Below are 13,582 nucleotides of genomic sequence, written 5' to 3'. Positions count from 1 at the left end.
AACATTTCCCAGAATCCTCTGCTACATGAAGTGATTCTGTGACAGGCAAATCCACATGGCAAAGAAACCACAACTGTGAAAATAGTTTCTGTAAATTCAAGTTAGGTTTATATATATATATATAATCTACATTTAAAAATGGAACTAGGTGAGGTCCATTTTTTCCCATGAAAGTAAAAGATGCTGAAAGGGGAACTGAGATCTCAATCTGTTTGCTGTCCATGCTCTTTTGCTTTAGCTCCCCCCCCCCCCCGGTTCAATTCCAGGATTTCCAGGCTTGTTTTTAGATATGCTATATTAAGCCACTCAGAGTGGCTGTGTTATTGTTTTGATTGTGATTGTGATTGTGATTGTTATGGTTGGGAGAAAAGAGAGACAGGGGTGAGGGAGGGTTTGAGCTCCCATCACCCCCCACTAGCACCCAGTTGACTCAACCGAGGATTGTGTAGATAGTCCCTGATATTGGCTACTAAAACTTTGCACTGTAATTTTCTGCTAACAGCAATTTCCTCACATGCAACCCCTGGGTCCTTATGGAAGGATGACACTCACTGGGTTAGAGATAGTTGTTGTTTTGCTAAATAAAGAGTATCTAGCATGTGTGTAAGTAGGATTGCTGGTCTGAATATCTCTTTTTCAGGAACACAGAAAATATTCTCACAGCATCCAGAAGTCTGAGTTTAAACATGTATGTCCACTGTCAGATGATTTATATTACGCTTGGTGCTTTGCATGTTTGTATGGTCCATTGGGGATTTTTTTTCTTAACACACACACAGACACACACACACACACACAAATGTCACACGACTTTTTGTATAAGGTTTTATTCAGACTTTACACAATACAATAAAAAGAAACTATTCTAAACAGAAAATGAGAAAAAGAAAAGAACAAAACAAAACAAAAGAAGAAAAAGAGCTAGATGAATACAAAGTTCTCTAACACATATGTCCTAACTTTGAGCAATGAAATTTGTTTAAAAGATACATCTATTATTTAGGAACTGTGTGGTTATGGTCTTCCTGGGATCAAGGTCATGTCCCACCAACTTCTAATTTATTTTACTAAGCAGAATGGTAAACTAGCAAGAATTAACAAGAGCTCAAATGATTTAGATGTCCTATTTTTCAATCACTCAGCAGCTACTTCATTTTCAATCCTGCTGCAAATTACTTCCACATAACATTCCACTTGGACAACACCCTGGTGAAGCAGACTCCTGTTGTTGTTGTTGTTGTTGTTTAGTCGTTTAGTCGTGTCCGACTCTTCGTGACTCCATGGACCATGGACCATAGCACGCCAGGCACTCCTGTCTTGCACTGCCTCCCGCAGTTTGGTCAAACTCATGTTCGTAGCTTCAAGACTCCTGTAAGTAACAGTATTTCACATTCTGTTCTCCTTAGTTTGTGTTCTGGGCGTATAGAAAGGTAGGCCAAAAAACAAAGATTAAGTCAACAATCTTAAGAGAGTTGTGAAGGCAATACAGAGAGAAGAGAGCCATGTATGCAACCATGAAGACTTTGGATGGCACAGAAGGATGACACTCACTGGGTTAGAGATAGTTGTTATTGTTTTTTAAATAAAGAGTATCTAGTGTGTGTGTAAGTAGGGTTTCTGGTCTGAATATTTTTTTTACAGGAACACAGAAAATATTCTCACAGCATCCAACTTGGTTCTCCAGCTGTTTTTGGACTACAATTTCAAACATCTATAGCTAGCAGTGCTAGTTGTGAAACAGCTGGATACCCAAGTTTGGGAAATGCTGGCATAAGGAGAAAAAGTTAAAAGCAAAGGAAATAGCATCTCCTTGCCACAACATAAGGTCCCTGGCTAATGCCATCTCTTTCACCTTCTCTGGTCATCCTTCTTCCTTACTAATCTCTCTTTACTGTTCATCTCAGGCCTAAGTAAAATGATGTAGATTTTGGGGAGGAAGATGCAACCCAGTAAGCCAGCAGTAGAGGCCAAGATGGAGAAGATCTCCACAGCCACCATGTATTTCCCTTTGGTGCTCAGATAAGTGGGGACAAAGGACAGCCAAACACTGCAGAAGACCAGCATGCTGAAGGTAATCAACTTGGCTTCATTGAAAGTATCAGGCAACTTCCTGGCAAAGAAAGCCACAGAGAAGCTCACAATGGCCAAAAGACCCATGTAGCCAAGAATAAGGTGGAACATGATGTCTGAGCCTTCATTGCACTGCACTATGATTTGCCCATCCTGGGAGTGCAGGTCAAACTCTGGGAATGGGGGAGAGGATGCCAGCCACCCAACACAGATGCCAGCTTGAATGAGAGAGCAGAAGGTGATAAGGGATCCTGCCAGCCTCTTCCCAAGCCATTTCCTTAGGGTGCTTCCAGGCTTGGTCACCATGAATGCCAAAACCACAGTGAGGGTTTTGGCTAACACACAAGCAACAGCAATGGAGAAGACGATGCCAAAGACGGTTTGCCTCAAGACACAGGTCACCTTTGTAGGCCTGCCAATGAATAAGAAGGAGCAGAGGAAGCAGAGAAGCAGAGAAGAGAGCAAGGTGCAGGTGATGCCCCAGTTGTTGGCTTTGACAATGGGAGTGTTCCAGTGCAGACCGAAGGTCCCCATCACAACAACTGTGATCAGCGAAAGAAGGAGAGCCAAGGAAGCCAGACTTGCCCCCAATGGCTCCTCATAGGATAGGTAGCTTATTTTTTTCGGAATACATTGGTTCTGAAAGGCATTTGGGTAGTGATCATCTGGGCATTTTTCACACTGATCTGCATCTGAAAATGAGAAGCATGCTTTTAGCATTTCTGGAAGTGATGATTATTCATATTATTGGTAGTGCAATACATTGAACACATTATTGAGCTGATGAGCCAAAGCCTAATTTTTCAACTAAGTGATGGTTCCTATCTGAGCATCTCAGCTGTACTAATAAATCCATTCATATTGATTTCAGTCTTTCCCCCTTAACCAATATCTATCTCTGCATCCAGCCCCATGTCTTTGCATTTCAAGGCTTGAAGCCTACGTGTTTCTGTTTTTACACTTCCTGCAATGGAGCTTGGGAGTGGATCAAACAGCCAGGTAGCCTGTCATCAAGACAATCTATATTTGACAAGAAATAATGCTCCTAAGGATTGAAACTGTGTGGATACAAGAGAGAAAAGTATTCACTACTTGTTAATAACTTAAGAAGAAAATTTATTGGCTGCGGATTAAATGGTGGGAAAAGGAAATTTTCAGAGTGGAATCCTAACCATTTCTATCCAGATGGATTTCATCCTGATTTCAGTGGTGTTTAATCCCATGTGAACTTTATTTCACACAATATATTCTTGAGCGTCTGTCCAAATGGGAGGGAGAGGATAGGAGAATATGTATCAGCAACATATAAACACATGTGCTTGGGATCCATGACAGAAAATAAGCAGACATAATAAGACTAAGACATGAATGTCTGTGTTGGAGAGGAAGATGGGAAATCCAGTTGACTTGGGTTCCTTCACTTACCCTTCTGGACTGAAATCCTCCCTTTAGGGCACTGAACACAGTCATAGCAACACATTTGCTTTCCCTGCTGAGCAAACATACTCTGTCCAGGGTGGCAGCTCTCAACACAGGTGGAAATGGGCAGCATCTAAGGGTAATGACACGCAAGGGGTTTTGAATGGAATAATGTTGCTTCTCTACATAAATCTTATTGTCATCTATGTCCACTTTTCAGCAGAAAGGTCACAGGACTGAAATTAGCAGATGACTGTCAAGCATTTGCTCCCTGGCCAATTATCAGGCTCCCTGATAAAGATGCTTTGTTGTTGTCACCTAACCATTTGGCCAGCCCAGCACATGTCTGAATGGCAAAGAGAAGCCCCTGCCAAGCTTCTCCTTCTTGATAGATTGATTCCTCATAATCCAAGGCTGAATCCCTTCTGGAGACACTCTCTTTTAAAGTTTAAATAAGAATTAATTTTTACTTAGTGTACTTGAACCTGCAGATTAAAACATACAATGCAGGCAGATGTTACTTACATTGCTAATCAGCACCTTCCTTAAGGTTTTGGATTCTTTCATCAGCCTAATGGAGACCAACATCCCAGCACAGGATATCACCAGCACTCCATCCATCAACATTAGTGATCACACACTTCAGGTGGTAGAAGACAATTTTTTCCCTATCTGGGCTCCCATCGTGGCGGGACGGAGTCTCAAACAAAGATTGTTGCCAAAAAAGCATTTTGGAACACCACAGTCCCTTTTCAAGAGCCCTAAACACCTGCCAATTCCTTACTCAGAAAGACATTGTTCTTCAACCCTGAGCTCCAAATTAGCTTCAAACTATTACTATTTCTGGATCAACAAATTTGAACAACGTAACAAAGTAACAAAAATAGTACTTCATCATTGAGTACCAGAGCTTGCCTCTTCACCCTTCTCCTTTGACACCACTTCTGTTTTCCTCGATCCCTTGATCTTCTCATAAAAGATGATGATTAAAACAAGAAATAGTCCCACCTACCTGCTTGAACTTGGGATTCCATGCAATGGCACTTCCATCCACTGTGAACTCTTTTCCTGGGGGTGCCTGTGGGTCCACCCTCCCCACTCGGACTCTCTGGAAAGACTCATTGGGAAATGTTACCAAGTTGAGGAGATCATAGCCACCTGCCTGCTGCCCCTTCTCATTAAAAGAGATTTCTTCCCCAGCACTGTTGTTGAAGTGGAGGTTCTTCAGGAAGGAGTGGAGCTAGATTGCAAGGGGGAAAAGAATCAGACCTTGTAGGCTAATATGCTCTCTCTTTTCCATTTGGCAGTTGGACCTTTGGCTTTTTACTACTATTCATCAGTATGTTATAGGACATTGAAAGTTGCCTTACTAGAACCTCCTTTGGACTGTCACCTCTCATGGGTGTACCTAGTGGCAGAAGGGGACCTATGGGGAGGGGGCAGGAAGAAGGAGGAATGTTAGATTATTTTTTAGAATAAGAATGGAATTTATGAGTAAGGAATTCGCTGTAATTGCTATTTGGAAATTATGAAAACCAGGAAGAAGGGATTTGAGGAAGTCACCAAAAAATTAGGTTTCATAAAATAAGAATTTTGAAATGGATATTTCATTTTCTATTATTATTTTTTTGTATGTTTTTCTTCTCCTTTTTTAGTTTTATTTTATTTTTGTTTATTCTTCATTTTTCTTTCTTTCTTTCTTTGAATTTCATTCAAAGGGATTTAATTAACTAGATGGAGGATGCCAACCCTCATTCTGCCTTGTTACACTGGGGTCTCTTGGTGGCAGGGGGAGGCCTTAGGGACAGGGGGGGAGGCGAGGACAAACCCATCTATAATATGGACTGCTTCCGACTCTCAACATCCCACAGGATTCTCTTGTGGCAGAAGGGGACCTGGGGGGGGGGGGGAGAGGCGGATGGATATGTATAGTATGTCTCTGCTTTTTATTCTTTTGTCTTTTCTGTATTACATCATAAAAACCAATAAAAATTAGTAAAAAAAAAGAAAGAAAGTTGCCTTACAGTGAGTGAAATCATTGCTCTATATAGTTCAGTCATTTCTACACTGGTTGTTATTCTACACTGGTTTCAGGGTCTTTCCCAGCATGATCTTGAGATGCTAGGGGTTGAACATGGGACCTTTTGAATGAACGGAAATGCTCTGCCATTGAGCTGTAAGCCTTTCCAGTTCCAATATAGTGGGACCTTGGGTTACAAAGGCATCGGGTTACAAACACGATGGTTTACAAACTCTGGTAACCCAGAAGTAGTGCCTCATGTTGTGAACTTTGCCCCAGGATGAGAATGGAAATTGCGCACCGGCGTTGTGGCGGCAGTGGGGGGCCCCAATGAGTGAAAGCACGCCTCAGGTCAAGAACGTTTCTGGGTTAAGAACGGACCTCCGGGACAAATTAAGTTCGTAACCCGAGGTACCACTGTACTTGGAGACATGGCTTGGTATGCTTTTCGGCTTGACATAGATTCTGGGTACTTCCCCATTAACAAATGCAACTGCCTTGTCCTGAGTCAAACCATTGGTCTCTGTAGCCCAGAACTGTCTACTCTGAATTGCCACAGTGCTACAGGGCACACATACAAGGTTTCAACCTTGTACAGCCCCAAGTAGGAGAATCCTGTGATGGATTAATTTCAAGAGTTTGAATGTGCAAAGCATAAGAGATAAAGTCCCTCCCAATGATAGAGCTAACCAAGGAAAATCCCCAAGGCCTCTCCTCCATGCCAGGTCTCAGCTGTGTAACATAAAAATCAGTAATAATAATACCTGTGCTTCTAACATTGAGGAGAGTAGTTAACAGTACCTGCCAGGACTCAACTTTTGGCTGCGTCCATCTCTCACCCAGTACTTTCTGTTTGGCTCTTGATGAATACATGCTATGGAGAGCATGCGCTACTGCATGGACGGCATTGTAAATGGTGTAGCTCTGGCTGGACATTTCCATTTCAAACACAGGTCCAGTGAGTTTTTCCAGCTTCTCCTCCCCAGTGCAGTGTTCCTGAGTTGTCACCATTATATTGTGATCTGGGAATGAACAGAGGAATGCACTGGCCCAGAACTGCTGGATGAAATAAAGATTTGGCTGCCATGGATTTATGGTCTGTAGAAAGTCCTGAAACCCTGGAACTGGATTTGAATGGAGTGTAAATGTCAAAGTGCCATTGAAGGATATCAAAGGGAATTTTTCTCCTACCAGCACGGCAGTGAAATCCCATTGAGCTGTTGTAATCCAAACCCTCTCCAGAGGGTACTTAGACGAAACCTCACAGGAGACTAAAACCAGTCTCAAAGCCTCTAGAGACTGACTGTCTCCGTAGACAAGAATGACATTCATTTGCCTCTGTGTGAGAGCAAACATGATTGGTCTCAATTTATGTTGAAGGAGCTCGTTAGGTAACCATAGTGTCACAAGTGGGATCACCAGTGTCCAGGAAATGCAAAGATTATTCTGGAAAAGCCTTGGTCTGAGCGTACGAAGGAAGGTTTCTCCACTGTCATCTTCTGAAACAAGGAGGCCAATCCAGTTCCACCCAAACTTACGGAGTAGCCACACAATGCCATCATATTGAGCTGCTTCATTGGGGGCCATTTGGAAAAAGGAAGGGAAGAGCCTCTTGTCACTCAGCACTGGATCCAAGGAGCCATAGCTGAGCTAAAGTGAAAGGCATTATATTTTTAAGAATCTGGAGACAATCTATTTGTTCATAGAAAGAATACTTCTGTATTGTGGTGGTTAGCCACTTGTTCTTACCTTTCTAAGTATACCCCCCCCCCCTGGCATTATCCCAATGCTAATTCAGAAGGCAGTGTAGGCAATACATAGCTAGGAGGCTTTAACATAGTCTTGACACAAGCGTAGAAAACATAATGTAATGGGATTGAAAGCTAACCTGGATGCTCTTTTGGGGTTTTCATGTGTATGATTGCTCTTGTGGTTGTATCTCTGTATCTACACACATACCTGTGGAATCTTGTAGGTGTTTAATATATTGGCCATCTGCATGGAGTCTTGGGAGGTGAGCCCTCCAACGACGGCAATTAATTTTTCTTCCCCATTACAGTGGTAATTGGGGGGATTTTGTTGTCCCATGGAAAGAAGAGCAAGAGTGTTGAAACAAGATCGCAAAGGATTAAAAGCATTCTCATAAAATGTTGGTGTCAGTGTGATGTTGGATAAGAATTTGGTATTCTTGTTGATCTCTTCCATGGCAAAGATGAAGGCAAGAACATGCTGGTAGTTTTTCGGGATCACACTGCAATGAGACAAAGAAAGACTGCAAACATGATGGAAAAGAAACAACTGTGTTGAAGTTTTCATTTTGATTCATGCATGTATTTAACTTGGATGTTTCAGCAGGAAAAGATCATTTTATTCAAATTAATGATACTACAGCAATCTCCTCAGATATTTTGATTATGTGCAGTATGTAAATGGTAGATTCAAGGAGATCCATTGTTGTGCTGTGGGTGAATTGGTGGGTTTGGATGTTGGAAACCCAGGAACAAAAAGCTGTTAACCTGCCATGTTCAGTCAAGGTCTAATTCTTTTTCCATTTAACTAGGTTCAAAATCACAAAGACAGTGGGATAAAATACTGAGTAAATTAGATTGCATGTTCCCAACCCATCCTTTGCCTCTTTCTAATACGCAGTGTCCATGCTTACCTCTTGTTCTGCTTCTTTGTCCACCACCTCCCTTCCATTTCTGAACCATGAAGTATTCATGGGAATGTGTTCTCAATTCAACCTGGGAAACAACTATTTAGTATACCAGTGTGCTTTAACACACAATGTCTTTTTCGCAGGGTTGAATATAAGCCTAATAGATATACTTGCCTTTTTAAAAAAAGTTTGAGAAATAAACCTTCCTCTTCCTTTTGTATTCAACGATTATTCATATAATCGTGAATCACACAAGCTTCCCTTGGAAATTGCTTCCTCCCATGTAAACGCGTTAAGGAAAGCTCTCCTTGAGCCCGAATATTTGAAAGGAAGCATCCCATTGGGCTCTGTGGAACTGCCTTTCACACAATTCCAATTCAAGCTGCAATATGGCTGCAGCCACTTACCTGGCAGTAAACACCACTAAGCCCAGTGGTGACTACTTAGAGTAGGCATGCATAGATTTGCCCTGTAAGGCTAAAGGCTGATGGATGTTTGGGGTGTGGAGCGAAGCCCATGGAACCGAACAAGGCTTACGTGCAAGGAAATTTGGGCATAGGGATGGGTTGCAACATCTATGGGTTTGAAGTAGCTTGGAAACTTCAGCTGGGTTGTGTATGGGGCTCATATGGGCAAAAAGCAGGGGGAATCTAGGAGCCACACTTAAGCACTTTGGAATCCTCATGGATTTCAACAGGATTCTGTCCCTCTTCCCAAGCTTTCAAGCCTACTGCTGGGCTTTGCTCTTTGAAGGAAAAGGAGGCAACTGCAGTTCATCAGACTCATAATGAAAAGGTGAATTTTTCGGTATCATCTCAAAAGAATATTAAGTTGTAGGTAGTTCCACTTCAGTGTGGCTGTTATCCCAAATATCATCTATCCATATACAGAAACACCACAATGAACTGGGGAGAGAGGGAGTAGAATAGCATTTCAAGCAAGTTCAAATTTGTATTGAACGACTATGAATATGTACTTCTTAATTATTTTCACAAGAACATAGCTGCCAAGTTTTCCCTTTTCTCGCGAGGAAGCCTATTCAGCATAATGGAAAATCCCTTAAAAAAAGGGATAACTTGGCAGCTATGCACAAGAATGAATATCCTACCTGAAAGACAACTATGAAAAATATTGTTAACATTGTGGTGTAGAGGGATTTGATTGGGTCGCATATGGTGCCTTAGACTGATGATGAGTTTCTTTCTGCTAACTCAAGTGGTGGGACAAGAATCTGAATGAACCATGTGAAGGCTGACAGGAGAACCGAAGATAGAAGCTGATGCAGTCATTTATTTCATCAAGTCATGAATAATCAGTGGCCCCAACAGAAAATTCCCTGTAAATAGGTAACTACTTACTGAGCAGAATATGAAGAGGATTGTGGGTGCTCCATAAATTTCTCCATTCTGAAGTTTGCCAGAGTAATGGATATAAATTCACCAATGATCATGTCTGCTGGAGGACCATATGAATTGGTTTGAATGGTTTTTCTCAATCTGCAAGAGCTCAAACTCTTGCTAGAAGAACAATGCAGCAGCAACAGCAGGAAAAGCAGGTGACACGCTAACCATTCTTGGGCTGAACTGGAAGCCATCATGTTTACCTATAGTCACCAACAGCATTTCAGTCTTGGCTGCAGTTATAAGGAAACTTGGCTACAGGGAGGCATGTACCTGCCTCAAATCTACCTCCCTAACTTGATTCAACTCCCTAAGTTGATAGGACAGGCACCTATATATATAGGTGTACAACACTATATAGTACTATATAGAGTACAACACAGAACCATCACATTTGGAAAGAGCTGTTTCTGTCACTGTTATTGTGCCTGGCATCTGATTTGCCAAGGAACATTTAATAGTAGTAATGCTGATCAATAATTATAAAAATTACAGGGTGAGGTATTTGTTTTGCTAAGGTCCTCAAGTCTCAGAACAAGCAAAGTTGTTACCCTTTAAAATGTGGCTCTTTGGGGGATGGGCGGGGGCGTTATTGCAGTATTGTTTTAATTTTTATTTTAAACCTGTATATTGTGATCTTTTTTGTGATCCGCCCTGTTTGGGGAAGCATTCCAAGCTGCTAGACATTAATGCTGAACCATATGCGCTCTGTATTGTGAATACCATATGGATGGGGGTTAAATGGAAGGAGAAAATCTAGACATTTGGGGGATGGGGAAATTGAAAAAAGGAGAAAGGCAGTGGTGACAGCTCCCCATCCTAATATTTGACTCCTATACCTTTCATGCTTGGTTTTGCTGCAGTCATGAGAATCAACAATCCTCCTATCCATCTCCCAGCAGACACTATGTCCCACCAACAATGATTCACTTTGAATAACTGTATGCCATCATGTAGTATAATTCCAGAAGAATTCCTGGCAGGAAATGGCTGTAGCCTACCTGCTCTCATAAAATGTGTTGTAGACACCAATTGGATCTAGCCAGGACCTCAACTATTATTGCCAACGAATAGTCCAGATACTCTGCCCCCCTATGGTGTATCTAGCTAAACTGGGTAGTCCCTAAGCACCAGAGGGCCTTTACCTTGGCTCGATGTCATGCCCACCCTTCAGGTGTCCTTGAAGGCCGATACAGGAAGATTGCTTACCTGGAGAGACAATGCCCCCTGTGACTCTGGACAAATAGAAACAACAGAGCATGTGCTTCTCCAGTGTCTTTATTATAGAGACATTCATACTAGCCTCATCTTACCATTACTGCATAGGTACCCAAGGCACACAGGACAATTCTATACCTCCCTGCTGCTCTCAGATACCAATCCTGCTACAACATACATTGCTAGATTCTGCATAGCATTGCTCAAAATTCGTCGGATGATGACCTGTGTCACAAACTAGATATAATGACCATTAGAGTGCTCTGTAGACTGACACCTATAGTCTTATATATACTAACCTTTTACGCTCTTTCACTCTTGTCTAATGTTCCTAACCCTTCTTTTAGACTCTCTTAGTTTCTTTTGGATTCTGATAGACTTTTATATATATACTTTCTGTTTTAACTCCTTTTAAAACAAAACAAAACAAAATGTTTTTAGATTTTAAATGATTGTCCCCTTCCCTCCTTACGCTGGTCTACAACCGTAATAAAGATTTGATTTGATTTGATTTGGTTGTAGCCTACCACCCATGTGGGTGGAAACATGAAAGAAAATCTCGGACAGTGCATTACTGCAACCCACATTCCCTCCCTTGGATGCAATAGGAAAAAGAAAAGGAAATGAATTTAAACACTGATAATTGTTATGCAACTTTCTCCTCAGTTTAATAGTAACAGACATTGCTGCTTTCACAGAATCAAAGCATGTTTGTTTGCCACGTAAGGGTTTTTTGTTTGTTTGTTTTTTAATTGCAGTAAAGCAGAGCTAGACAGAATGGCAGCAAAGGGGGATTTTCCGTGGAGTTGCAAAGGATGGCATAATTGTTTAAAAGCTGAATATTTGGATCTGGGCGTTGAAAATCTTACACTGTGACAATGATGTTTTCCTCGAAGTGCACAGGCTCTTTATTCTGATTACAGGCAATGACAATGTATCTGGATGATTTGTTATCGGAATATTTGCAAGGTGGGCGAGTTGAGCCACCTTTGTGCTTGCAGGTGGTGACAGTGAAGGGGCGGAGGGCGATCCTCAGCCCGTTCCTGTAATCCTTCCCTCCAGAATCATTGCACACATCTTTGATGTTATTCGTGGTGTCGTGGATGAAGGTGTTCACGTCCTTGCATGGTCTGTCCAGCCCGCTTCTTTTCATCATGACGTCACAAAACTTCCAACGCTGCTCTTGGGATTAACTTAGTGCTTTTTTAGGAATGTCTGATAGCTAGGTGCACAGTAGGCTCCCAGTGCCAGAACAGACACCAGAAAGGTGAGGAGCCCAAGGCCAGATCCCTTGAAACGCATCATCGTGGGCGACCGCCGCCTGAAAGAGATACCTGGGGGGGGGGGGGGGAAGTAAAGTGGATGTGTGAATGCTTTCCTTCCATTTGCCACCAGAGGGTGCTTTGTGAAACATCTTGGAGTTCAAATGAATGCTGTATATCCTTGCAAATTCTTATCTACAAATGTTGTGGTGGATGCTATCTAGCCATGTGAATACAAACCAGTCACATTGCTGCTTATGCATCTTATAACAGAAGTTTAATACACAATTTAATTTTTATTATTATAAAAAACACTAAGTAGTAGAATAATAGAAGCATAACCACCCCACCCCACCCCACCCCACTCACCACTCTCCCCCTCCCCCTTCTTCTTCCGAATTGCTTCAACCAATTCATAAACCAAGAATTTATACATTCACCACTAATAAAGAAACATATGTTGTAGATATTTTTCAACATTTATTATGCTATTTTTGTGAAGTATAAATTACATGAGAAAACTTGGTATACTTCTTTGTATAACATCATTCTTGTTTATAAAAGAAGAAGCTTAGTACATTGTTGAAGGTCAGGGAGAGGAGGCCAGAAGATAGGATATTTGTACAAGCTCAGTTAAGTTTCTGGCTGAAGTGAGATCTGAGCAAGGGACTCACTGGTATGAATCTGAGCCTGCGACTAGCGGTGGACATACTGTTTGGGCAGCATAGGGCCTGCAGGTGCTCAAGCCACTGTGTCTCCCCCAGGAGAGATGTGTGGCTCGGGTGCAATGCAGGCCCCGCGGTGAGTGCTGCCCAGCATTTGGTCACCCCCCTCAGTGGTGACACCTGGGGTGCACTGCCTCCACAGCACCCCCTTGCTCTGCCCCGGAGTAGCCCACTAGCATTAGCCATTAAAAAAAGAGATATGGAGGTGGCAGAGGCAGGACAGAGGTGGCCTTGCATGTCCTGAATAAAAATCACTGGAATTATCAGGGTGTGTGCCCCCCCCCAGTGATCTTAACCCATCTTACACAGCTGGAGATATTCAATGGGAAATTCAACTATGTTGAAAAATTCAAAGAGATACAAATTTCAAAGGATGTCTGTGTCTTGGCTCTCATATTGTTTCAGATAGTGCAAATTCAATAAGTTTGCCTTTAAATGGAAACTGAACTGAATTTCTCTCCATCCCCACCCCCAATTCCTACTTACCCAGATTCAGTCCTGTTGAGCTGATGGGTAACTCTTTCTATAGGCAAGTCTGCCTCCCAAGTTGGCTGCCTTAATTCTTATATGGAGCTTTGGCAGGGGGGATGAGGAAGGAATTTCAACCTTTTAGACATACATATAGAGTACAGATGAAGAAAGTAAGAGCGTACTTCAAATACTCATAAAATCACATGTTTGATTGCATGAATGTCCCTAGGTATTTATTTGAAAGGTGATGGAAAAGCAAATATTCTAAATACAATAAAAAGACTTAACTAGAATCAAAGAACAGGTCTACCATCTGGAGATAAAACCAAATCCAGGAG

General features: G+C 42.0%; 2 protein-coding genes across 2 annotated transcripts; both read right to left on the bottom strand.

Annotated features, from left to right (window-relative positions):
• Positions 1-1,538: 1,538 nt before the first annotated feature.
• LOC148684014 (vomeronasal type-2 receptor 26-like) lies at positions 1,539-8,209 on the bottom strand. Its single transcript, XM_088654749.1, has 6 exons — positions 8,172-8,209; positions 7,469-7,760; positions 6,311-7,159; positions 4,502-4,729; positions 3,496-3,622; positions 1,539-2,762 (listed from the first exon to the last, which is right to left on the bottom strand). The coding sequence occupies exons 1-6, from the start codon at positions 8,207-8,209 to the stop codon at positions 1,849-1,851; spliced, it is 2,448 nt and encodes an 815-aa protein (XP_088510875.1). The 3' UTR covers positions 1,539-1,848.
• A 3,220-nt stretch (positions 8,210-11,429) lies between these two features.
• LOC118077799 (angiogenin-2-like) lies at positions 11,430-13,352 on the bottom strand. The gene is given in 3 exon segments (XM_035101525.3): positions 11,430-11,956; positions 11,959-12,120; positions 13,260-13,352. Coding segments are annotated over 2 exon segments (438 nt in total). The 5' UTR covers positions 12,092-12,120; positions 13,260-13,352; the 3' UTR covers positions 11,430-11,651.
• Positions 13,353-13,582: the final 230 nt, after the last annotated feature.

This window comes from Zootoca vivipara, chromosome 12, assembly GCF_965207765.1.
Source record: "Zootoca vivipara chromosome 12, rZooViv2.hap1.1, whole genome shotgun sequence".
NCBI classification, from domain to species: domain Eukaryota; kingdom Metazoa; phylum Chordata; class Lepidosauria; order Squamata; family Lacertidae; genus Zootoca; species Zootoca vivipara.
This window is presented reverse-complemented; position numbering and strand designations above follow the sequence as displayed.